Below are 24,260 nucleotides of genomic sequence, written 5' to 3'. Positions count from 1 at the left end.
GGTGGGGTCACTCCAGGACAGCGGGTTCAGTCACAACGGACACTGTTTCCAGCAGACCTCCTGCTAGCTTTCGGTTACTCCCTTCAAGTCCCCTCCCGGCCCCACGGGGTCCAGAGCAGGACAGGGCACCAGAGTTCTGTTCTGACAGCTTTATTGACTGGGTGCGGAATCAGCTCGAGTACAGCCGGGGATGCAGCCCACGGTCCAGAGGGCAGCCCCACTCCGTCCCTGGGGGGCAGCGGGGGCTGGCCCCTCCCCACCCTCCTCTTGCCGTGGACCTGGGGGCCTGGAAGGGGTGGGTGGCGTGGCCAGAGAGGGGTCGCTGGAGAAGGCTGGGGGCAGGGAAGGGTGTCCAGGTGAAGACAGGCTGCGTGTACCTCCCTCCACATCTGAGGGTCAGGCAGGCGTGCTAAGGACCCAGGGCTGGGGACAGAGTTATGCACCCTCGGGTTTGGGCCTCTGACAGCGCAGCGATGTTGGAGCGTTTCATTAGGGCCCCCGTCCCACAGGTAGCTCGAGCCTGGGGAGGCCAGACCACATCCTGACTCCGAGGCCCTTAGGCCCGGCTCACTCTCCGCCCGAGTGGGGGGACACCTGCCCCCCGTCTCAAAGGCGCCAGGCTGAGCGGGGCAGGTGGCCGCGGTGGTGTGCGCCTGCCTGCGTGGCCCCCGGGAACTCCCGAGCTGGGACTCCCCAGGCCGGCTCTGGGGGACCCCAGGGAGCCCCTCTCCCCGACAAGAAGCACAGCCCCCCCACACACACACCCGGTCCTGCTCCCCACCCGCTGGGCTTCACTGATGACAGACATGCAGCTAAGAGGCCGGGGACAGGGGTCTGCGGGGTGGGGCAGGGCCAGGGGGAGACCCCGCGACCCAAGGCCTCCCGCTAGGGATGGCGGCAGGTCCCAGGTGCAGGGGTGAGGCCGCCGGCAGACGCCCGAGGCAGAGGGAGCCGGACACCCCAGTTCAAGTCCTTAGTGACGCGTGCAGGGCTGAAGGGAGGACGAATCCTGGAGGTCGTGGGGCTGCCAGGAAGGGGTGGTGACGAGAAGCACAGGCGTGGACGCGCGACGGGCAGGCTCACTCAGAGTGGACCAGAGCCCCAGCTCCCTGCCCAAAGCCGAAGCCCTTGGGCCCGAAGTTCTTAGCATAGCATCCTGCAGAGAGAGCAGAGGGGTGAGAGGACGCCCCCCCCCCCCCCCCGGCCCTCCCACCGTAGATCCTGCATTTGCAACCGCAGCGCCCGGCCCGGCCCCTGGAGCAGGGAAGCCCACCAGCGCTGCCCCCGCCACGTCAACTCCAAGAGCGGGGAGGTGCCTGGCTCCACGGGGTGGCCGTTCCCCTGCGTCTGCCATCCCGGGGGAAGCAGCATCTGCTGCCAGAGCTCTGGGCCGGGAGCCTGGAGCCCAGGCTCTGCCCAGCTGCCCCGATCTGCCCCTGACTCTGGCCAAGGCACTTCCTCTCCCGGGCTAACGGGAGAGGGTCTCACTAGACGCTGTGGGACGGACTCCGAGGCCCGGACTGGGTATGCATCGAGCAGGGCCTTCGGCCCTCCGCCCCCCAAACCTCCAGGAAGGGGAGACGTGGGGGAGGGACCACCCACCTTTGCAGTAAATGTCGCCATCCTTGTCGGCCAGGGTGGTGGACTCGAGGCCTTTGCCGCACTTAGCGCACCGGAAGCAGGACCTATGCCAGGACTGGGGCGGGAAGGAGGCGGTGAGTGCCGCCCCCCAGCCGCCCCCCAGCCGGGATGAAGGCACTCAGCAGGCCCGAGCAGCCCGCCGCGCCAGCGGCCCCAGGCCCGCCTCCCGGAGAAAGCGCCAGGTGGGCACGCGGCACGCGGGGCTGGGACCAGCCAAGGCGGCCACTTCCCGGCCCCACGGTCACGGCCGTCCCGGCCTCACCCTGACCGCCCAGCCCGGGGCCACTGGGGCCGGCGAGGGCTCCGGGCCCGCCCTGGCATCGCCGCCAGGTGCACGACCTCCTCACGCCTCACGGGGAGACCGCTGCCGCCCTTGCGGCCGGATGCGAGGGCCAGACAGACGGAGCCTGGCCACAGGGGAGGCTTTCGTGATCCGCCAGGCCTCTGGGTCCTAGAACAGGTGCCTGGTTTGCCCAAAGGCCGTCACCGCGGCAGGAGGGGTGGCGCAGCTGGGCAGGGTACTGGCCCAGAGGAGGCGCCCGGCGCCGCTGGAAGGAGAAAGGGTCCACGAGCTGCGCTGAGCCCGCAGGGCAAGGCCGAGGAGCCTCGTTCCCTGTGGGCCACAGAAGCCCCTCGTGCTTCTCCGAGGAGCTCAGAGGCAGCCCAGCCAATGGCCTCCCCGGGGAGGGTGGCCTGGGTCTGCACGCCCGGCGGGAGCCTGCCAAACCCGGATCAGCCGCCAGCGCCCGCAGCGGAGCCAAGCGGGCTGACAGCTCTGCAGAACCGGGAGAGCCGGGGGCCGGCAGCAGCAGACGGGACTACACGAGGCCTTTTAAGGGCAAAGAGACTCCCTCGAACAGCTGCCGGTGCCTGGGGTGGAGATGAGAAAGGAAACTGCGTGCCCCCCGGCTTCCTGACGGCCAGACCCGCGCATGTTGCCTCCGGCCCGGTGCTCGAGGGGCCGAGGAGTCCGGGGCGCTGAGCACGCTCCAGACCCTGGCGCCCCCAGACCCCCAGCAGGCACCAGTGCTGGGTCTAGACTTGTCCTACGTGCGCGTTCCCCGTCCACCCGCCCGGCCCCTCCTCGAGGTTGAAAAGCCTCGGAGGCCGAGACACAGGTCCAGAGAAGCTGCCGACGGGCTCCAGGCCCCGTGGCCGCACAGCTGACCGCGTGAGCCTGGCCCAGCCTCGTGCGAAGGTCCAGAAACCCCCTCCGGGCACCCATCCTGAATATGCCCTTCAGCGGTGCCCGGCTGCGGGTCCCAGGCTGCAAATCCTGACCCCTTCCCGCAGCCTCTCTGCGGGAGGGGACCCCACTGTGCTTTGGTGACCTGGGCAGCAACTCTCGGAATATTGAGGGCCAAGGGCAGGTGAGGCAGTTAGAAAAGACTGCCTCCCAGGAGCCTGCGATAGGCCTGAAGCTTGGGAAGCTCTGCCCTGAGGGGCCATGGGTGGGTTTCTGAGTCCACATCCTCTGAAACAGGATGTATGTGGATTTTCAAGTGGTTCTTCACATTTCTGGATCATAAATCTTTTTGAAAATCTGAAGAATGCTACGGATCGTCTTCCCAGGGAGAGACGGGACCCCACAAAAGTTTGCATATTCTTTGCAGGGCTTGTGTCCACGCACCCGGAGAGGTCTGCGGCCCCTGATTCTAGAGACACCCATAGATTGCCAGCTCCCTGGGAAGTGCCGGTAGGCGCTTAATAATCAGTTCCACCAGGGCTGAGGCTGTTGCGCTCGATCGGGGAGGGATTCAGCCCCCTGGAGACGGGAAGGCACAGGGGCCAAGCGACCACGGGGACAGAGGTTCCCCCTTCACAGCGGGCTTCGAAACGGAGGGAGGGTGTTGCAGCTCAGGGCTCGGGCTGGCTGAGCAGGGCCGGGGTCGCGCTTCAGGAAGGTGCCTGGCCGGCCCGCGCCCCACAACCCCGCTGGCCCAGCAGCCGCCTTACCTTCCCAGCACCGATCACCTTCTCGGCGGCGTAGACGGCCTGGCTGCACCGCGGGCAGCGCTCGGAGCCGCCGATCTTCTGGGCAAACTTGGCCGCGTTGGGGTTGGTGGTGGGCCTGTGGCTGGGGCCCCTGCGTGGGGAAGGACGTGCGGTGACGTGACGTACAGGCAGCAGTACGGGCGGGGGTCTGGCACCGTGGGGGCACCACCCCGCCTCCACCTGGCCCAGCCTGTGACAAGGCCGCGGCCGCCAGGGCCCGTAGGGTCACCTCGCACTTTGCAGACGGACACACCAAGGGCTGGTACGACGTTACTCCCACCGGCACGTCAGACTTCACTCGGCCCCCCAGTGAAAACACTGGAGTCACAGAACACCTCATTTGCTGGGAATTGCCCTCCTCTGCCCCCACTCCTTTGGCCCGCTGATCTCGAGGGCCTTCCCAAGAGAAATCTGTTGACCGATCACCCCCACTGGGGCAGTGACCTTGGCCGAAATGTGGGAACTCATCTGTCACTTCCGTCCATCCCCCCGCCCCCCCCCGGGCCAAGGAGCTGGCGGGCTGACCACCAGCACCTCCACTCATAGAAGGTCAGTGGTCAGTGGGTGCTGGGGACCTAGTGACACCCCGTGATTCTGGGGACGGGAACTGGCGCCCCCGTGAGCAGGGGTGCAAGCTGGTCCGGCTCGGACACTCACTGGCTGTAGGGGCCCCCAGCAAGTCACCGAGACCGGCTGGGTTTTCTCATCTGTGGAAAGAAGAGACGGGATCCAGGAATGCTTAGGGCCCCTCGCAGCTCTGACGCCCATGAAAATACGGGCTGCGGCTCCGCCGCATCGGGAAGAGCCTGGCCTACATTCCCGGCCGGAGCCCCGCTCGTCTGAGCGGCCTGACACACAGTAGGTGCTTGTACACGCGGCAGGGCTGTACTCACTCCTCGTGCTTGATGCCGAGGGACTCCCCCTTGTCGGTGCTCAGCGTGCCTGCGCCCTGCCCGTAGCCGTAGCCCTTGGGCCCGTACTTCTTGCCGTAGCAGGATTTGCAGTAAATCTCCTCACCGTGCACGGCCACGGTAGTGCTGTCCAGATTCTTCTTGCAGACCACTGCAGAGGGGAGAGGGTGCGGGGGGCTGGTTCTCTGCGGGCACCGAGAGCCGAAGCTCTCTGGGACTCCGCACACGTAATATCCCGATCTTTCAGGAGCCTGTGACGGGGGGTCAGGATGGCCCGGGAGCTGGGAGAAGAGACGAGGGGGGTCTAAGGATGCCGGCCGAGCCGCCCCCCACCAGGAACCGCATGGGCCTTCCTTGCAGAAGTCCCCGGGTTCAGGAGCCAAGAGTCTAGACTGACCCCAAGCCCCAGGAAGCCTGCTGGACCTTCACTCTGACCTTGACAGAGAGATCATGTGTCCCGACAGAAGAGGAAACAAAGAAAGGAAGGAAGAAGGGCGGGGCTTTCCTGCCTCAGGCGATGGGATCCAGAAGGGACCCCCCCCCAGGCCTGGGGGCAGGGGTGCCGGGGAGGTGATGCTCCCAGAGGGGAAGGGCAGTATTTATGAAGCGCGCGGCACGGCGGGCTTTGAAGTGAGATAGAGGTTGCGCTCCGCACGACAGACAGCGGGATCTGCAATTTCTGATCTCAGAGTCGCTTTGCCACCGGAGGGACTGAGGTCAGATGCTGGGAAGAATTTCCTGACTCCAAGGCTAAGAGACTGGAATGGGATAAACCAGAAAGCCTGCGGGCCGCCTGTACCTTCCTGTGGATCTCGGAGCAGGGCTGTGCCCAGCGACCCAGAGTAAAACAGTTCGGGGCCCAGGGGTCACGTAGAGCCAGCTGCCCAGAGCCCAGTCTCTCTCGCCGCCCCTTCCCAGCCCACGTGACCACTGGTAGATGCGGATGACAGCCTCTCCCCCAAAGGTGGCTGCAGGGATTAAATGAGCCCTCACCCGGGGAGCAGTCAGCACCGTACCCTGTGCACAGTAGGTCATCATAAACGTCAGCTGCTCCTACAGTGTGATACAGAGTTAGTGCCGTGGGAACCCAAGGAGGGGGGTCAGGCCTCCAAGTAGCATTGGCTTCCAAGCCCCGAGTCCTCTCAAGAGACCTGACCCCCCCCTCCTCAGGTCTTGTCCTATGATCCTAATTGGGGCCCACGAAGGTCCTCACGTTTGGGATTCAGTGTGTCCACCTGGACCACACCCGCAAACGCGTGCTTCTGAAGACGGGTTCCGGGGGAACCCCTGGAGGAGGCGGCCTCTCCTCCCTGCAAAGAGGTGCTCCGCTCAGCTCTGGTCAGCTTGCCATCCCCTTGCCTTCAGATTCTTCCCCACCCCCACCCGCTGCGTGGTTTACGGGGTCTTAGCTCCCTGACCAGGCGCTGAACCTGAGCCGTTGGCAGTCAAAGCGCCGAGGCCTAACCACTGGGCCGCCCGGGAATTCCCAGCCATCCCCTTGCCTTTAAAGGCCGGCTCTCGGCCCCCAGGGCTCAGGTTGGAGATTTCAGACTAAATAAGGACCCTCTGGTCCTTCCCCTGAGATCCCCACGTCCTTACCGCACTCAGGAGACCCAAATATGGATCTTGCCACCCCCTCCCTAGGGCTTGGCTCCCGGATGCACGGAGCCGGAACAGCAGGGGGTGGGGCTCCAACATTCCTTCTTGGGTGGGAAGTTGGCCTGGAATGGCTTCCCTTGTGAGCCCCAAGCGGACCTGGAAATTCCAAGCCCAGAGGGGAGGCAGAAAGTGAGAGGAACGGGGGTCTCCTCAGAGCGACCTTGCCAGCAGGAGACCCAGGGGCTCAGCCCAGAGGAGACTCCAGGGTCTACAACTGAGCCCTCCAGGCGGGCCCCTGCCTGAGCCCCAGCTTCTATAGGGGGACACGCCGACCTCGCTGCCGGCTTCCGCTCTGCCTTGTCCTCCCAGAGGCCCTGGCCTCTGCCCTCCACCCCGGTCCAGTCTGGGCACCTGTAGACTCCTCCAGAAACTCCATTACGGGGAATTTTGAAGGAAGGCCTAAATCAATTTCTACCAAACCACGTTAAGCAAAAACCAAACAAAGAGAAAAACCTAATTACGGGTTGGTTGTGTGCATTTGCTGGGAAAATGTACTCCAGGTGTCACAGGGTAGAGGCAGCTCCAGGTGAGAGGCCAGGGCGCCCTCACCCCACCCCAAGACAGAGAAGGCCCACAGAAAAGCTCCAGCTCACAGAACCATCCAGAAGCAGGGCCCGGCCAGAGCCCAGCCTGACCTCCAGGCCGGATTCTTCCCTGCCAGCCCAGAAGCCCTTTCGGGTGCGCCGGGCGTGGGACCACAGCCCGCGGGTGAGGGGTGCTGACGCTGCGGGCGTGCAGGGCTCTGAGAGCGCCCCGGTGCTCCTGTTTCTGGGGAGCAGCCCAGCTCCAGCAGCTGCCACCTCGGGGAGAGGCAGACCTGCTCTGCTTTCCCACAGGGCTGACCCGCCCCAGGTGGGAGCCCTTACAGCTCGGAGAAGCAGCAGCCTCGGGGCAGATCCCTGCAGAGCCCAGCCCTCCTGCCTGCGGATGGGGACTGGCGGGCCCTCCTCAGACCACCAGGCTGTACCCTGCGGGCCGGGCCCAGGGAGGAGGCTGCTCTCCCGGACTGTCTAGGGCAGCGTCCTGGGTAGGGTCCTGCGTAGCCCAGGCCCCACGAAAGGGATCGTGGATGCCACCCTGAGTAGGAACCAGAGGTGAGCACCAGGAAGGTCAGGGGACCGGGCTGGCCAGCAAGGGGCTGAGGTCCCTGATGCCACCCAGGCCCACACCCTGCTGTCCTTTCTCTGCCTCTGGAGCGAAGGGCCCCTGATTCTGAGGGTGATTCTGCATTCCTGATTCCAGCTGGACACTTAGGCCCACGTCACTGAAAGAGAAGGGACCTCCTTCCACTCGTAAACACGGCTGCGCGGCCGGTGCTGTTCCAGGCCCCGAGAATCAGCAGGTTGTGCAGACGCTCAGGCTGAGGACACCCTCCAGCTCCGCCGCAGCCGGAGACCCCAGAGGCGTAGGGGGCTGACCTATAGCTGCTGGTAGGCCTACGGCAGCCCTCCCGCCCTGCTCCCCAGCCCGACCTCCCACAACTGTTTCTGGCCCTCTGCGCCCCACCCCTGCCCCAGGCCTGCCCGTTCCTTCCTGTACCCCCCCCCCCCCGCGCCCCCGCATTCCTGGCTTCCCTGGACCTCCCGGCCAGCGGCTCCTCCACAGGCAGGCCTGCAGCCCTCCCACCCAGCTGGCCCGTTTCAGTCCGTGATTAAAGCAACATTTGAGGGCAGAGAGGGGTCCTTGGGGCAGCAGTCTGGACCCTCTCCCTGGCCAGAGCCAAACCCTCTTATTCCCTCTGAAAAAACTAAACAGCTCGAAAACTGCTGATTACGTCGCTGCTGTTGGCGGCCTCCTCCCCACCGGAGACCAAAGGCCCCACCCAAGGCCCCACCCAAGCTCGCCGGCCACCCGCAGCCCTTGGGCAGCCCTGGGTCAGTCTCTGGCGGCCGGAGGGTGGGGCTTGTGGGGTGGGGCTTCTGGCTGCTCCGCCCACAGCAGGTGGGCTCTGAGGCTCATCCAGGGAGCAGGTGGCCCTTGGCCTGTCTGGACCATGAGCTCCTGGAAGAGACGCAGCCGAGCTCTCCCGACTCGGCTCGTGTGAAGCCGGGGGCCCGGGCTGGTTCCCAGACCTCCCAGACAGGCTGAGGTGTCAGCCGCTGTTGAGGGGTCCTGGAGCCACACCATCTTGCTGGGGATCCCCCAGGGCCGTGTGTGTGTGTGTGTGTGTGTGTGTGCACGTGTGTGTGCATGTGTGTGGGGTGTGTGTGTGCGTGGTGTGGTGTGTGTGTATATGTGTGTGTGCGTGTGCATATGTGTGTGGGGTGTGTGTGGTGTGTATGTATGTGGGAGGTGTGTGTGGTGTGTATTGTGTGTGGTATGTGTGTGGGGTATGTGTTGTATATGTGTGTGAGCATGTGTGTGTTGTAGTGTCTGTAACGTGAGTGTGTATGTATGTGTGGATGTATGTGTGGCATGTGTATGTGTGTGTATGTGTGGTGGTGGTATGTGTATGTGTGGTGTGTATATGTATGTAAGCATGTGTGTGTGGTTGTGTGTGTACATGGGGGGCATGTGTATATGTGTGCGGTACGTATGTGTGTGTGTATGTGCGTGGTGTGTATGTGTGTGTGGTGTGTGTGTATGTGTGTGTGTGCCGGGGAGCTGCTATCATTTACTGAACACTCACAACTGCTCCAGCTGCTTTGTTTGTTTTCCGAGCCCTTTCGCTGTTAATTCTCACCCCCCACCCCCCTGCCGCCATGAGGAAGGTGTTGTTATCCCCCCTGTAACGTGGAGAAAACACAACCAGAGAGAAACCGAGTAACCCACCCATCACCACGCAGAGAACAAAAACAGAATTCACATCCAAACCCTGACCTACTGGTTCGGAAACCCAGAGCTTAACCCCACAATTCCCTGCCTCCCCCTCTGCCCGGGCTCAAGGAAAACGCAGGTCACCTCTTCTTCTAACCCAGAACCTCGGCTCGGTCGCGATGAACCCCGTCACTGAGGAGGACGGGGAGGCTCCCTCCATCCTCCACTTCCTGGGCCGGGGAGGCTGCCCGGCCTGGCCGGGGCCAGTGCAGCACCGCGGCCTCCGCATCCCCTGCGTCGCCCGGCAGCTCCCGGATGGATGGCGGCCACTGCCTGGCTGTGATCGCAGCGGGTCTGGGTCCCGCTGTAGGGACAATGTCCAAGACCCTCCCGCTCATCTCCCATCTCCCTCTTGCCCCCGACTGTCGGGCGGGCCGGGAAGTGAGGGGAAAGGCCTCGGGCTGCAGGGGCAGGGGAGGGAGAGCCCAGCTCCTCCCCAGACGCAGCTTCCCCGTGAGGCTGCTACCTCTGCTGCCTTGAAAAAATGTTTGTAAATTGAAATATAGCTGATATACAGTATTATGATATAAGTTTCTAGCGTACAACATAGTGATTCACCACTTGTAAAGTTATTCGCTTATAGCTGCTATGAAATACTGGCTCTGTTCCCTGTGCTGTACAATATAACCCCGTAGCTTACTTATTTCATACGTCGTAGTTTGGACCTCTTCATCCCCTTCCCCTCTCTTGCCCTCCCCCTCCCCCTCCCCACTAGTTTGTCCTCTGCATCTGTGATTTCTGTTGCCACGTACAAAGGGGTAACCTGGGTCCAAAGACGGATGAAACTTTGGGCTAAAAGTGTCTCCCTCTTAAATGCCAGGATTGCGGCAGGGAGAGAAGGAAGAGAGAGAGAGCGGAAAGTTTTCCCGGCCCCTGCGCCTCGCCTCTGCCCCCCTCCAGCTCGGGCCAGCTCTGCCCTCCCCTTAGAAAACAGCTCCGGAGGAACAAAGCGGCCCTGAAGTGCTTCCCCGCCCAGCTGCGGGCCGGCCAAATGTCAAGCTGTTTACCTCCCCTGGGGCCAGTTCCCGGGGGTGTTGACTGGCCCCTCCGGTCCCCATGGCAACAGCAGGGCCCGGGAGGGGTGCGTACTCACTGCACAGGAAGCAGGATTTGTGGAAGCTGCTGCCTTCGCACTGAACCTCCTCGGCGAAGTACACCGTCTTCTGGCACACCCCACACTTCTTGCCTCCTCCCCAGTTCGGCATTTTCTGCAAGTGGACGCAGAGACGGGAATTAATTCCCCGGGGAGACGGAGGCACAGACGGCCCACGACAGAAAAGCCAGGGACAGAGGCCGAGGCGGGAGCTGGCGGAGGCGGGAGCCGGCGGGGCCGAGCCCTCCATGAACGGCAGCCTGGGGGCTTCCCACCCCGGAGCCCACAGGTAATTGCTGAGCAACGGCTCTGTTTTCAGCCCTGTGCCCGGCATTCTAAAGCAGACACCCAAGCACGAGATACAGGCCACAACAGCAGTGACAGCGAGCCGTCTCGCGTCCACACGGCTGCATCTCGCGTGAATCTGGAGCAAAAGCGGCAGATAAGCTAGAACTCATAAAACACAAACGATCTGCGTCAGGCCCGCAAGCAGGCAAAACTCTATCGTCAAGGGAGGGACCCATGGGTGGGAGAGTTATAAGGAAAAGCAAGGGAATGAGTATCCCAAACCACTGTCTTACATTTGTTACAGAGAGAAAAAGGGGGCCACCCAGGGGGCTGCTAAGGCACCAGCCATGTGTGGGTATCACACAGAGGCTCCTCTGTAATTATTCTCTGAACTACACATGTAGGGCTTTTTGTTGTTGCTGTTGTTTTTTGCCGTATGCGGGCCTCTCACTGCTGCAGCCTCTCCCGTTGCGGAGCACAGGCTCCGGACGCGCAGGCTCAGCGGCCACGGCTCACGGGCCCAGCCGCTCCGCGGCACGTGGGATCCTCCCGGGCCGGGGCTCGAACCCGCGTCCCCCGCATCGGCAGGCGGATTCTCAACCACTGCGCCACCAGGGAAGCCCCTCATGTAGGTTTTATACGCTCTTTTGTATATAGCTCACAAAAAAAAACCCATTCTTTTTTAAAGCAGGAGGCAGGCACACAGGGCACAGTTGAGAGTCCATTCGAATGGGGGGAGGTGGGGGGCTTCTGCAAAATCAGATTTTCCAGCGCCAGCTCTGACCCGATGAATCATGACCTCTGAGGATGAGGTCCAAGAACGTGAATGTTTAACAAGCACCCAGGTGAGTCCGAAGGAGGCGGCCTGGGACAACACTGAGATGCTCTAGGTACTGGTTCTGAGCTGCGGTCCTGATGCCACATGGGTTTGGTCCAGTCCTGCCCCTGCCCCTCCCTGGCTGTGTGTACCTTGAACGAGGGAGCTGGTCTTTCTAAACCTTGATTTCCACGTCTGTAAAACGGGGATAAAAGCAAAAGCTACTTCATAGATCATTTCTGGGGATTCAGTGAGACACGGCGTGTCAGAGGCACGGCTCAGTGCCTGGCGCGTGCCGAGTGTGCGGTGACGATTATTAGTGCAAGAATCCAAGGCACAGGGGAGGCGACACTGCAGGTCAGAGCCGCAGCGGCACAGACACAGATGCCCGCAGAGCCCGAGATCAGGGAAGGCCCTTCTCAACCACTCGCAACAGATGCCTGGCTGCCGGGGGACGGCGACCCTTCCAGCTCTTTGGACAGAAGTGCGTGGGGCGGGGATGAGGGGGCTCTATGGGGGGCGCCGGCAACTTCAGGTACAAGATGGCTGATGGGGTGAGTAGGGCTCAGGGTGCTGGGAAATGGAGGGTGGGCAGGGGAGAGGCAACCCCCCCCGGGATGTGCGTCACGGGAACGCCAAGCACAGGGATGGGGCGTCCAGGGCCCACCCTCTCGGTACCAGGCATGTGCCGGCAGCTAGAGTCGGGGTCACGGGCAGAGGGACGTGGCCTCCACTGCCCGGAGCTTCCCATCTGATGCAGCGTAGGGACAAAACTTGCCATCCTGTCCCGCAGATTATTTCAAGCTGAAAACAGTCAAGGCCCAAGAGACTCGGGAAGAAACTTTGACCTTGCCCCAGCTGTCTAAAAGAATCTCGATAGAGGGCCTGTTCCCCAGCCAGAGCTATCGCCAGAGATCTCTGCAAAGGACACGGGCCGGGTGTGGTGGGGAAGCCGGTGGGGCCTGGAGACCAGAGTCCACTCTGTCCCATCGTGTCTGCTGGCTCAGCAAACACTCGCTCGCCAAGCATTTGCTTTTCCATCTCCAGGTAAACTGCCTTCTTCCCCTTTGAGGTCCCAAACCACTACCCCCAACTTCCTCGCTTGTCTTTAGTTGAAGACGGTATTTAAGGTGAGGGTTTCAGCCACGGTGGGGAGTTACTCAGTTTTTCTGGGTCTCTCCCATGTAGACATGTTCTTGAACTTTAATTTTCTCCTCTCCTGTTCGTCTGTCTCGCGTCAATTTAATTTTTTTCCAGTCAGAAGAAGCTAGAACGGTGGAGGAAAATTTCTTTCCCCCCCGGACAGTGGACACAGGCCTCCGCTCAAGAAGCAGGTCCAGTCGAGGTTCACTACCAAGTCCCCTGCACACACGTGTTTGTACAGGTGTGTGCACCTGGCACACAGGTGTTCTACGGGTGTTCAATAAATCGGCTCCCCTAACACCGAGAGCCACAGCTGGTCCATGCCCTCCACCTCTGCAGAGCCCGAGGCCCTCACAACGCCCAGTGGGCATGTGCAGGATGAGAGCAGGCTCCACGTGGCGGAGGGGTGTTGGTGACGCCAGCTTCCGAGGGCCCAGGCTGGAGTATCATCGGGACGGAGGGGATCCGCAGCGAGGCTTTGTCGGGGTGGAACAGCCCATCACTCTTCGCTGCCTCTGCTCTGTCCTCCCGCGTCCCGAAAGCTGGCGTTCCTCTGGTCCCACCCCGGTCCCTCTCTCCCCGCAGCCTCCTTTGGTCCCGCTGCACCTGAGGTCACCCCTGCCAAGGACTTCCATTCATCGCTGACCTTGACCTCTGCCCTGAGCCCAGGCTCGTACACCGGGTTCCACGGGAGCACCTCCGCCTGGATGGCCCATGAGCACGTCGATTGCACCACGAGCCACCTGAACTCAGTACCTTTTCTCTCTAACGTGCTCTTTTTCCTGACTTGTCCGTTTTTTGCTGCTGGCACCCCACCATTGTCTCCAGCACTGAGGAATCTCATCCCAAACCCTAGAACGGGGAGAAGTTCTCCTCCGCTCTCAGCTGCACCTGCTCTGTGCCCCCTTGACCTGCTCACCCCGAGCCCTGACATCCCCGCCTCTCCCGGCCTCTCCCCTCTCTCACCTTCACGCCGCTGGCCCACGACCCCCTTGGAGGGGGCACCACGCTCCCGTCCCCTTCTCCTTGGGAACCACCCGGGTTTTCAGCCAGGGCACACGGCCTGGACCTAAGCTGACCAGCCCAGGTTACCGGCTTGGGGACGGGCCAGCTATGCATTTCAGGCCAAGGAGACAGAAGGGGGTTCTGGGGGCTCCGGAGAAGAAAACATCCTGATCTTCAGAGAGAACGTCCTGGAAGCAAGGCCCCCTCCCCTGAGTGCGGAGGGGGAGCAACGGGCTCCGGAGCTGTGGTTCCCGGGGGAGGGGGGGGGGCGGCCGTCCCAGGACGAAGCTGGCAGCAGGGAGGGCAGAGCTGAGAAAAGCAGCAAGGGGGCTGCCCGGCATCTCTGAGCCACAGATCGAGGCCAGAAGTCATGCTGACTAGTCTCCCGATTCTCCAGTTAAACAAACGAAGAAGCACTGCCCGCCCCTCACACACGCTCAGGGTTGGTGATTTAACTGCCCCAGCCTGAGGCCAGGCACGTGGAAGCCCTCCGGGCAGGGTGGAGGCCCACCGTCCACACCCACGTGGGTCTGGACGGGCCTTCCACCTTCCACGTGCCGAAGTGCACGGGCCAGCCCTCCCCTCCGGGCTCCGCACCGCCCACAGCTCATCAGGTGTCCGCACACCCCGCATCCCCAGAGGACAGGATTTCTCTAACTGCACGAGGCCCCGCTCTGCCTCCTCAAATAACCCACGAGGCCCGAGCTCCTGGGTCCCCAGGGCCAGCCCCATCCCCAGCCGCCGCGGCCCTGGCCCCGCCAGTCCTCTCGCCCCCCTGCCCGGCTGAGCCAGAGCTGGGCGCTGCACACCACGGAGGACGGCCGGGCGGGAGAAGCAAGGTGGGTTCTGCCTGCCTAACCGTGCCCCACCCGCCCTCGCTGCAGAGCCCCGTTCGACTCAGGCGCCCACCTCTCCACCAAGTGACCCCAGGGAGGTGCTCAGGGCAGAGCCCAGACCCCTGAGCCACCTGGCGACTCCAGTCCCTGCGGGGCGGGGCGGGGACGGCCACTGGGAGGGGAGCCCTGGGGGAGGTTCTGGTTCACGTTCGGAGCCACGCGACTTCTCTGACGAGGTGACTAGATGCGACCCCCAAACCCCTGCCCGCGGCCCCCGGCACACAGCCTGCCCTGAGTCTGCTGACCTACTGTGCGCCGGGCGGTCTGCAAACACCATCCACTTCTCCTGGCGACCCGGGGCCGGGGACATGCCCGCGACACAGGTGAAGACACGGGGCTGCGGCCGCCGGGCTGTAGGAAGCAGAGCTGGGACCCAGCCGGGTCCAGCCACCCAGTCACTGTGCTGGTGCCATCGTATTCCGGGGGGCTGCCCTCGGGGGCGTCCAGGACGCCCGGGCTCCTTCCTCACCTTGCTTTCCACCCCGTGAACCCACAGGGGGCGTCCTCCAGCCCCTAGGACACCCCCAAGGGAGGAGGCTTCCCCTACCACGTGGCGGGGAGCCATTCCCAGCAGTGTTTTGTCCCCGACACAAAAGCCCTTCTCCCTCGGGGAGACGCACATACCCAACAGGCCGCCCTTGTTCTCCGCGGCTCCGGGTCACGGGCCCACGTCCAGCAGGGCCCACGGGAACCAGGGGCGGGGCGGGATGGCAGATCTGCCTGGGGCGCCTCCCGGCCGGGCCTCTCCTCAGCCGGGCCACTTGGTGGGGGTCCCCTTCAGGAGCCCAGAGAAGGGACAGGGCCCGGCGCCCTGGGGAGAAGCGCGGTGACCGTGTCCGCTGCCAGGAGGGTCCCGGGCAGCCCCGTGGACAGGTTCCCCTCCCCCCGCCCACGTGAGGACCCCTCGAAGGGATCTACGGGTGGGCGGGGGGAGTCTCAGCTGGGGGGGCCCGGCCGCCTCCTTCCCACGGTGGGGGGGGGGCTCCCGCTCCAGCCCCTCCTTCCCACCAGCCCCGTCTTCTCATCAGCCAGACGCCGCGGACAGGAGGCCCAACCGCCTTAAAAGGAAACTGTTTCTCAGGCCTTCTGGAGTTCCTACAGGGACGCCCGGCTGCTTCAGCTGCCTCCTCAGTCCTGAGGACAGAGGCCCTGCGGCCGACGGGGAGGAGAGATGTTCCCTGGGTCGGAGCTCACGCGGCTCCGTTCAGAGGTCAGGAAAAAGGGCCTGGGTTCGTGCCTTCCCGGCTGAACGATCCAGTTACTTTCCTGTCTGAGCTCTGATGTGGTTTTGAGTCTGGAAAGGGGACCCTGCGCTGCCTCCTGAAGCTGTGGCTCTGAGGACCAGGAAAGACACGACGAAGTGACGGCCGGGTGTCCGCTCTCCTCCCCAGCCAGGCCACGTCTGGGGGGAACAAGGCCCGAGAGGCAGCAAAAGCCACACAGGGCCCTGGAACCCCTGTCTTAGGGACGAGGGCCCCGCCCTTCCTTGGGGTGTAATCGCCCCCCGCCCCAGATGCAAGCAGAGACTTGTCTTAACATCAACTCTTTCCTCCTCTGCTCTGGGTGACCGGGAAGCTTTGCCGTCCCTGTGGTCACATCAGCCACTCTGGGTTTGCGGTGGGTTCCTCCAGAGGGTTCCGGTTCGCCCCACTTCACACGTCGACAATCTCGACAGAGCACCAGGCTTCCGTTTTCTGCTGGATGGCCGGAAATACCTGGGAAGCTATTGCCCGGAAACGTCAGGATCCGGGGCCGCTCGGAAGCTAGAAGCCCAGGACTGAACTCTTCTGACGGCGACCGTCTCAGTCTGCTGCCCCCTCCTCCTCGTGCGGGGGTCTCATCAGATCCTCTGTCTTGAGGGCAGAGACCCAAGACGGGGCTCGCGGGGCGGGGCAAGGCTCCCACGTTCACCCCACATCTTTTGCAAGTCGGGCTGAGGTGATGCCCTCGGTGTGGTCAGGTTTCAAGTGTCAGAAGCCGTCTCAGAGGTGCTCCACCCCTAACCGCTGGCTGCCAGCGTCCGAGGCAAGGCCTCATCTCCTCAGATCAATGCTTTGACTCGACGGTCCACGCCGTGTCTTTATCTCTCCAGTGGAAAACCCTCACCTCTCCCGTTCCGAAACCTCTTGCTCCCGAGGGCCAAAGGGTGGCTTCTGGGCACAGAGTTGAGGTCCCCACCCATGCGGTCTGGTAGAGACCTATCAGGTGTCCACCTACTTAGAATCACCTGGCTGTGTGGTATCCAGCCAGGTACACAGGGGAGCTGTCACCCTTTCCAGCTCGCTGCTCAGCCCCTTCCTCCCCGCACCCACCTCAGGAGGCCAGCCAAGGCGGGGGTCGGGGGCACCCCGCCGCTCAGGGTTCAGAGCCCAGGTCTTAGAGGTGTCATCTGAGAGCCCGGCAAACCGTCCTGCCTTGAAAGGAACGGTCACGGCTGGGGGGGGGGGGCGAAGGGCCAACATGCGGTACGAGCCCGGCCTCAGCTTCACGGGATCCCTTGGGTACCCTGCACGTGACTCAGCCTCTGGGAGAAGCCGGCCGGCACCGCTGCGCTGCGATGCCTCCAGACGCCACGGTTCCCAAAACTCGACTGTCACCCTGGCTCCCTCTCTCCCCTCCCTCTCTGAGTTCTGTCTTTTCAAGTCCAGGCCCCCCCGAGGCCCTTGTGGGGCAGTGGGCTGGGGTGGTGCCTGCCCCCCAGCGCCTCGTATAACAGAGCGCTCCACCCCCGGGGTTCAGAAGTCCAAAGGTCAACCGAGGTAGAAATGGGTGTCTAGAATTCATTTTAAGTATTTTCCAAACTGTCACAGGAAGTCCTATATCATAACAAGGTCTCACAGACTAACCGACAGATAAGTTTCTTTGCTTTTATCTGGAACGATGTCACCTTAGTAACAATTGGTTACCCATGCTGGAAAGGTCTGAACAATTTTCCTGGATTAATTTCTAAAAAGCAAAAACAAAACTCATGAGCCCTTAGACCTTATAAAACAGGTTGTTCGCAGCTGACGTCTCGGAGGCCCCTGCCCCGCGGTTCCCGTAGAGACAGCCCGGAGCACCGCAGAGGACAGTGTGCTTGCCGGGTGGGTGGGTCGGGCGGAGGCTGAGCCTCTGATCCACTGTCTCTGCAGGAATCAGTGCCTCCCGGCCCCTGGGAAGAGGTGGAAATGCTAGCTGCCTCGGTGTTTACGCTCCTTACCATACATGGCAATCACTCAGTGTTGACGTCAGACAAATTCCTGGGTAGCTGCGTAGCGTGGCCCCATCACCACCACAGAAATTCCTGCCCACTGGAAACCGCAGCAAAGCTGCTCCTGCGGGCACCCAGCGCCTCCCGGGCCTCACCCCCGGCTCCACTCTGCGCGCGCGTGCGCGCGTGTGTGCGTGCGTGTGTGTGTGTCTTTTCCTCAAGCAGCCTCTTTCCCAGGCTTCCTTTCTTTCCTGCAAACCTGGCACCAAAATTCAAACACGCATCAGACCTGGTGAAAGCGTATCACCTGGGACCCAGGCCCCGACCTGCAGAAGGGCCCCCCCCTCCTCCCCATCCGTGCCGCAGAGGGAAGGCCTAGAGGCTGTGAGTTCTATCGGGACTCCATCCACATTGGCGAGGCGAAGCCACAACTTCCTTAAGTAGTTAATGAGCCGCCGTAAAGCTCTTTGTAACGCAAGTGACCGGGCGTGGGTCTGCGAGGAGCCTGCCTGGGTCTGAATGGCAGCTGCGAGCCCCAGCAAGTCACTCTTCACCTCTGAGGCTCAGTGTCTTGTCGGTGGAATGGGGAGCGTCCTCCCCACCTCACAGGCTGCCCCAGATAACACACACGTGGACGATGCAGGCCGCTCCCTGGGGAGCAACAAGTCCAGACACCTGCCTCCCGCTCTCTCCGGGAAGGGCCAGCTCTGACGCTGGCTGTCCAGCTCTTACTTGCCACAACGCCCGAGTGGTGGCAACTGGTGCCCTTTATTCTCACCAGCACCTCAAAATGTTTAATGCAGGAGATTCCTCTGTCCTCTTCAAGCCAACTTTTCACAATAAGCCAGCTCACAGAAATATCTAAATTCCAGCAGCCTCTCAAAAAAGCCTTCCCAGTTTGCCTTCCCACCAGGAGACCCAGAGTAAATAGAAACCGTCCCTCTCCTCCCTGAGCCGGGCCTCAAGCCCACTCCCAGGGGCACCGGCGAGCACCAGAGCCCCCGTGTGCAAGGTTCACACGTGTCCAGCCGCCCGCTCCTGCCCGCCTCGTTCACCAGATATTTACCGCTCGCCAACCGAGTGCCGACGCTGCTCTCCCGGCCAGGGGGGACTCGCCAGCTCGCCAGCAGGCAAATGTTTGCCTTGAGAAAAGGGAACACCTGGGCCGGGAAGGCAGGGGCTGGGACGGCCTCCGGGCAAAGGCCGTGGCCCCGCTGCGCTGCTGCACGTTTTATTAGCGGCGCCGCAGCAGAGGTGGCGGGCCCGCTCTTCAGTCTCCCTCTGCGTCCCTCACCCCCGCGGACCCTCCAGAGTGGCAGTGCGGCCCCTCCCCCTCCCCGGCCCACAGCACACCCTCTGCAGGGTAAACTTCCTTCCTCGCCTGCCTGTCCCCCGCCCGGATTTCCTCCCCGCGGGACCGGGCCATTCCCTGGGAGGCTGAGGGCAGTACAGGGCCGGATCCAGCCGCAAGGATGGTCTCTCTGGAAAGAGCCCGAGCCCACCCTGAGCAACAGGAGGCTGCAAGAGAGCAGCTGGGGCACAACACCCGGTCCCCAATCCCACCGGGAGAGACCCCCAGCCTGCACCCTGAGCTGACGGGGGGGAGGGGCGGCCAGCTCCTCCAGCCGCCTCCGCTTCCGGGGGGGGCGGGGGGCGCGGGCAGGGGAAAGGCTGGGGCGAGGCCCAGGGACGAGACAGGAGTTGGCCCCTCTGGGCTCCGGGCCTGTGTCATGCCCTCCCCGCCCGCACCAGTCCCCAAAGAAGCTGAGCATGAAAAGCGAGGTCCCCTGAGTAGTCAATTCAGGGTCAGTCAGGGGCGCACTTCGCACGAGAGCCCACTGGACCTCCCGGAGCCCCTGGGACAGGATCCCCAGGTGAAGCCCTCTCAGCTGGCAGGGGCTGCCATCCATCCACGCCCAGGAGCAGGGGTGGTGGCCAGAGCCCGTGCACCCTCCCGCCTAGACCCAGGTCTTGATTAGAGCACAGCAAATGGGACAGGCGTTTGCAGAATATTCTGCGGCCTGTGAGAGCACACACGGCGCCTGCCTCCAGGTGGCTTGGTGGGTAACATACTGCAGCTTGCTTCAAGTGTGCTGGTAGCAGCCCCTTCCTGCTCCCCGGGCTTCAGGGACTGAGGCCACCAAACACTGTGGCTTCTTTCAGGCTCGGGTGATGGTCCCCACGCAGCGCCAAGGCAAGGGGCAGGGGGGTGTGTGTGTGAACGTGGCGGGGGGAGGGGAGGTGACCGGGGACGGCTGCCATCTGGTCCTTTCCTAAGGGTGAAACTCACACCTGGGCTCGGGGCACAGCTGCCCCAGGCGGGCCCTGAACCTAGATGTTCCCCCACCCTGCCCGCGGCACGCTGTCCAGGGGGCAGGCGGGGGGTGGCACGGCCGCCCTCACCCCCAGCTGTACAATGAGCTCAGTGCGCGCGCAGAATCGCCGATTGTCCGGCCGCGGGACCTGCAGGTGGTGGGGAGACTGGCCGTCCCGGGTCAGGGGCACGTGGGGGCCCTTTGTGTCCCGGGAGCCCGGGGCGGGGAGCAGTCCCGCGCCTCCTGGAAAGCGAACCAACCGCCGCCGCTTCTCCCCGCTCCGCGGCCCGCGCCGGCCCCGGCCGCCCCTTTGCCTCGCGACCCTCCTCGCAGCTTCCCGGGCGGCGGCGGGCCGGAAGGCCGGGGGCGGCCTGCGCGCGGCGGGCCCGGGGCGCACTCACCTGGCGGCGGCTGCGCGCGCGCGGCGGCGGGCGGACGGCGGGCGGGCGAGCGAGCGGTACGGCGGCGCTCCGGGAGCGGGGCTGGGCGCGCCCGGCCCGCGCGGCGTTTTGTTCCGCTCGGGGAGGGCGTGTCCGGGCCACGCCAACCAGTGGGCTTTGCACACTGCACCACACCGGCGCCGATGTCACCGCACCGGCGCTGATGTCACGGCGCAGTGCCGCAGCGCGGCCCCCAGGCCCGAGGCGTCCCGGCTGCGCCCTGGGGAGCCCCTGTGCGCCCCGCCGCGGAGGAGGCAGCGGCTCACACGTGCCCGGAACTTCTCAGGGCTTCCCGGCAGCCTAATACGAGGGTGGAGACACACGCGATGCAAGAGATAAGACTCCTGATAAACTTGTGCCACAAGAGAAAGTGGGGGGGGCGGGAGGTGGTCTCGCGCTTGGTGTCCTGGTGGCAGGTGTCACGTGGGGCGCCGGGTAAGACAGGCCAAGCTCTGAGCCCGCCCCTTCCGTGTACTAGCTGGTCCCCGCCCCTAGGCCTCAGGTTCCGTCTGCATCTGTGAAAGGGGTATAATCCAGAGGGAAGAGGGTTTTTTTTGGTGGGGGGAGGCGGGGGGAACACATTGTATAGGCCTAGTAAGCCTTCAGCAGTGCCCTTCAATGAATGTAACCCCCCCCCGAAACAGCTCTGTCCCTTCAGCTTTCCCCAATCTCCCCTGCTATCCAAAGAAGGAGCCCCCCTCCGACCCCCAAACAGCAGCTCTGAGGAGTGGGTGCTTCAGCTGGGCTTTTATCTGGGCCTCGCCAAGCTGCCCAGGGGCAGCTGCGGGTGGGTGGGCTGCCCTCGCCACCTCCCAGCCCTTCCTGCAAGCCCGCTGCCGGCATCTCAGAGGGCGGAGAGGCTCACACCTCTTTCCTGGACGCAGATCGGTACAGCTCAGAAACCCAGTGCTCTAGAGAGAGAAGGAGCTCCCGGGGGCCCTTGGCCAGGAGGGCCCGGTGGAGAGCAGAGAGAGCTGGGCTTTAAAGGAAGGTGCCATCCTCTTCCCCCACGGTCCTGCCCCCCCCAACCAAGGCGCACTGCCCTTTGGGCCTTGTGGATCTGGACTCGGAGGATCCTGAAGATCTGAGACACTGGTGTTCCCGGGACTGGGAGAGCCTCCGGAGACAAAGCACTTTCTTCTCGATTGCAGTTTTTGTAGCTTGTTGACTGCATTTCTAAGTCAAAAGGAAACTCCCTGTCATCCCTGCAGGTTGAATTACCCCATTTGCACTGAATGCAGACGCCTACGGAGCAGGGCCTGCGCAGATGCTGGGTGTCCCTTTCGCTGCGATTGTGTCCGCCGTGCGCCTGTCTGTGTGTCACTCTCTGCTGCTCTCTTGGGCTCCAGCGTCTCTGTGAGAAGGAAGCCCCCTGCCCAAGGCAGGGAACTGGGGGCAGGTCTGCTGGGCAGCTGGTCGCCCCTCCCCCGGGTCACCCACAGATGCAGCTGCCAAGTCTTCCAGGCTGGACAGGCATCAAGGCCTCAAACCCTCACAGGCTTCATTTAAAGCCCCAGGTAGGGGCTTCCCTGGTGGCGCAGTGGTTGAGAATCCGCCTGCCGATGCAGGAGACATGGGTTCGTGCCCTGGTCCGGGAAGATCCCACATGCCGCGGAGCAACTGAGCCCGTGAGCCATGGCCGCTAGGCCTGCGCGTCCGGAGCCTGTGCTCCGCAACGGGAGAGGCCACAACAGTGAGAGGCCCGCGTACCGCAAAAATTAAAAAAAAAAAAAAGCCCCAGGTGGCTGAATCAGCTCTTCCAGGAGTAAAGTCAAGCGTCTCACAATCCAGAAAATGGAGTATTATATTTATCTAGGCTTTTCTTACTTTCTACGCTAAGGAACATCTTTCCTTGGGCCGGGCCCTCCATACGAACAGGGTCCCCCAAGATTGGGAGCAGCGACCAGGATTTCTTGCAGATCGGGTGGCCGTTCTCATCTGACCCAGCCAAGCTGTAAGAGCGTAACCGGGGAGAATTCCCGGTCACCCGTGCACCGCGCGAGCGATGAACCCACAGGCCCGTTACGTTGCGCAACGACATCCGCGTCAGAGGCCATGGCTTCGCTGTCCAGAGGTGGCGGTCTCGCGGGATTATCCCGGCTCCCTTCAGTTCCCCGGGTCCCGGAGAGAGGAGCTTTGGAGCCTTGCCCAGGATTTTACAAACAGGCACACTCCTGCCTCTCCTTCTTTGGTCTGGGTTTGTCCTGTCTGGGCGACGGGGCTGCTGATGGATTTCCCCCGTGAGGACGGCCAACCTGTGCCGTGACACGTCCTTCGGGAAAAGGTCCAGGAAAAGGCAGTCACGCCTGGATTCTCCCGGAGGCTCTCGGAGCACCTCATAAACCGGTGGCTGTGTCCTGAGCCCTGCCTCCTGGGAGGCTGCACACGACACTGGGGCAGCAGGACCGTCCCAGGCAAACCAGGCCACGTGATCGCCCTGCATATGCTCTATTCTTCTCCGGGGGGAGCGCGGGGTCAGGAAGTTTCCCCGGAGAAGGTGAGAGCTTGCAGGGCTGCGGTTCTGCCGGGAGCTGCCCGGGCGCGCAGGGGGCCTGAGGGTCGAGGAGGAAAGACGTTGTCCACACGTGTGCCTGGGGGCGGTCACAGCTGTTTCACAGCCTGAGACCGCGGACCCCAAGGAAGAGCACGGCCCTTGGGCCACCAGGGCCGCGACACTCTGAAGGAACCGGCGCTGAATTTGTACTGTGAGTCTCAGCTCCGTCATCAAGCATTTAAAATAATAATACGGGGAATTCCCTGGCCGTCCGGTGCTTAGGGCCCCACACGCTCGATGCCGAGGGCCCGGTTCGCTCCCTGGCTGGGCAACTAAGATCCCGCGCGCCGCACGGCGTGGCCGAACAAATAGATAATATCCGTGACAGCCCGACAGATCATGGGGAGGATTTTGAGGTGCGCAGAAATATCGAGTCACTGTGTTGCGCACCAGGAGCTAACACAGTGCGGTCGTCGATCGTGATTCACAAAACGACCCAAAAAACTGATAAAGAGATCAGATTTGTGGCTACCAGAGTCAGGGGGTGGCGGGAGGGGAACTGGATAAAGGCAGCCAAAGGGTACAAACTTGCAGTATAGGATGATAAGTACTGGGGATGTAATGACAACATGGTAAAGAACACTGCTGTCCGTTATATAGGAAACCTGTCAAGGGAGTAAATCCTAAGAGTTCTCATCACAAGGAGAAGAGCTTTTCTGTTTCTTTAATATTCTCGCTATACGAGATGATGGATGGTCACTGAATCTATCCTGATAATGGTGTATGTCAGTCACGTCATATGCTGCACACCTGAAACTTATGCTGCAGTGCTGTGCGTCTCTTACATCCCAGTAAGACTGAGAGTAAATGATACCAATACTAGCAAATAGCTGCCGAGCGCCAGCCACCCGTTAGGCCTTCCCAGCAGCTCCCCTTACTCTCCCCAGTGGCTGAAGGTTGTAGGACTATTGTCACCTCTTTTGCACGTAGGTGACCACCGGGCAGTAACGAGCTCGGCGACCGTGGGACTGTGACCCAGACCCCGGTGTTCCTCGTGCATGAAGTGAGGCCTGGGAGCCACTCTCAAAGCTTCCCACGGAGGGGCCCCCGCCAGCAGGGAGGGGACGCGCTGCTCCCGGCGCTCAGGGCGTTGGTGGCATCAGTCGCTCCCAGGGCTCTGAAGTCTTTGGTTTTATGATAAAAGTTTGTTTAAATTTTGCGTTCTCCTTCACAGATGACTGTGTTTGTTTTAATAAAAAGATAAGGTTGGGGCTTCCCTGGTGGCACAGTTGTTGAGAGTCCGCCTGCCGATGCGGGGGACGCGGGTTCGAGCCCCGGTCCGGGAGGATCCCACGTGCCGCGGAGCGTCTGGGCCCGTGAGCCGTGGCCGCTGCGCCTGCGCGTCCGGAGCCTGTGCTCCGCAACAAGAGAGGCCGCGACAGTGAGAGGCCCGCGCACCGCGATGAAGAGTGTCCCCAGCTCACCGCAACTAGAGAAAGTCCCCGCACAGAGACGAAGACCCAGCGCAGCCATAAATAAATAAATGAATAAAATCA

General features: G+C 62.7%; 1 protein-coding gene and 1 long non-coding RNA gene across 6 annotated transcripts; one reads left to right on the top strand and one right to left on the bottom strand.

The window, feature by feature from the left end:
- Positions 1 to 134: 134 nt before the first annotated feature.
- On the bottom strand, positions 135 to 20,264 carry CSRP1 (cysteine and glycine rich protein 1). 5 transcript variants are annotated; one of them, XM_067027208.1, is made up of 6 exons: positions 20,172 to 20,264; positions 10,117 to 10,231; positions 4,530 to 4,698; positions 3,598 to 3,727; positions 1,603 to 1,696; positions 135 to 1,156 (listed from the first exon to the last, which is right to left on the bottom strand). In XM_067027208.1, the coding sequence occupies exons 2-6, from the start codon at positions 10,226 to 10,228 to the stop codon at positions 1,080 to 1,082; spliced, it is 582 nt and encodes a 193-aa protein (XP_066883309.1). In that variant the 5' UTR covers positions 10,229 to 10,231; positions 20,172 to 20,264; the 3' UTR covers positions 135 to 1,079. The 5 variants fall into 5 exon arrangements, with proteins under 5 accessions (XP_066883309.1, XP_066883317.1, XP_066883330.1 ...); XM_067027216.1 differs by lacking the exon at positions 20,172 to 20,264 and adding an exon at positions 18,522 to 19,008; XM_067027229.1 differs by lacking the exon at positions 20,172 to 20,264 and adding an exon at positions 17,248 to 17,398.
- LOC136793643 (uncharacterized) lies at positions 19,563 to 24,260 on the top strand. Its single transcript, XR_010839264.1, has 2 exons — positions 19,563 to 19,649; positions 23,939 to 24,260. It is a non-coding gene; the product is annotated as an uncharacterized lncRNA (long non-coding RNA).

Source organism: Kogia breviceps, chromosome 1 (genome assembly GCF_026419965.1).
Source record: "Kogia breviceps isolate mKogBre1 chromosome 1, mKogBre1 haplotype 1, whole genome shotgun sequence".
Classification (NCBI taxonomy): domain Eukaryota; kingdom Metazoa; phylum Chordata; class Mammalia; order Artiodactyla; family Physeteridae; genus Kogia; species Kogia breviceps.
Note: the sequence above shows the minus strand (reverse complement) of the source record. Positions and strands in the feature narration are given on the sequence as shown.